This window comes from Morus notabilis, unplaced genomic scaffold (genome assembly GCF_000414095.1).
Source record: "Morus notabilis unplaced genomic scaffold, ASM41409v2 C11356834, whole genome shotgun sequence".
In the NCBI taxonomy this organism is placed as follows: Eukaryota; Viridiplantae; Streptophyta; class Magnoliopsida; order Rosales; family Moraceae; genus Morus; species Morus notabilis.
Window position 1 is genome coordinate 1 of NW_010387619.1, and position 992 is coordinate 992.

Sequence of the window (992 nt, forward strand, 5' to 3'; positions counted from 1 at the left end):
TGGGGTTTTTTTTTTTTTTTTTTTTTTTGGCCACTCAAAAATGACTCAGGTGACCACCACCAAAAAACGACGTCACTCTCACACTTAACGCTCAGTGTTTGGATGCCGCAGGCTGGGCGGTGGATAGCGTCGTTTAGTTGAAAAGGCAATTAATTACTTGTACTAGTCAATATCAAAGGTCCACCAAAGCAATCATGTCACCAAAATTGGGCGAAATCCCATGTAAAATGCAGACCAAGAAAAAATAAAATAAAATAAACAAGTACGACCTTTTATTTTTATTTTTGGTAAGACAAGTATGAGTATGACCCTTTTATTGCTTTGCATCGTACAACTCCGACTTCTAAAACCATCATACAAACCTACTTAAAACGGTAAAGAGAATAAATATAATTGTTCAAAGGCTTCTAAAGAATTCATGTGCCTGGTAGTATTGTTTCAAGACAACATTGAAAAGGGGATGAACGGGTTCCAACAGATTGGAATAGGGACCCAATACTGCACTGCGCACAGGGGCTGTCTCTTCATCCTCTGTCTGGTAACGCTGACACACGGACAGACCACTTAGACAATAACAAGTGTGATAATAGTCTCTTGATTTCCCAGGTTTGTCTCTGAGTCCCCCATCTTGTACCTGCAGTGACTGAAATAAACACTGCGTAAAGAGGATGAAAATATTACGAGTAATAAATCATTGTTCGACTTTGACTTCTAAAAGGGTAATCTTCAACTGGCAGATTCTATGTTGAAGTCCAATAACTCTTGAAAATGCAAACCTGTGAGCATAGAAGTATGTATTGCTGCAACGCGAGGCTGTCGAAAAGAGGCTCCATTTCTGAGTGCCTGCTGATAAAATTATAGCCAATATCATTGTAATTCACGGGACGGGAAGCATTTGGTCCTGCAGTCGAAAATGAGAAATGTAAAGATTAATATCATAACCAAAAAAAAAAAAAAAAAAAAAAAAAAAAAAAAAAAAAAAGGATTTTAAA

The 992-nt window shown here is 37.4% G+C and overlaps 1 protein-coding gene across 2 annotated transcripts; it reads right to left on the reverse strand.

The window, feature by feature from the left end:
- Positions 1–82: 82 nt before the first annotated feature.
- On the reverse strand, positions 83–897 carry LOC112095311 (protein farnesyltransferase subunit beta-like). 2 transcript variants are annotated; one of them, XM_024177013.1, is made up of 2 exons: positions 777–897; positions 83–634 (listed from the first exon to the last, which is right to left on the reverse strand). In XM_024177013.1, exons 1-2 carry the CDS (start codon positions 831–833, stop codon positions 398–400), a joined length of 294 nt encoding a protein of 97 aa, XP_024032781.1. In that variant the 5' UTR covers positions 834–897; the 3' UTR covers positions 83–397. The 2 variants fall into 2 exon arrangements, with proteins under 2 accessions (XP_024032781.1, XP_024032780.1); XM_024177012.1 differs by having other exon boundaries at positions 240–643.
- Positions 898–992: the final 95 nt, after the last annotated feature.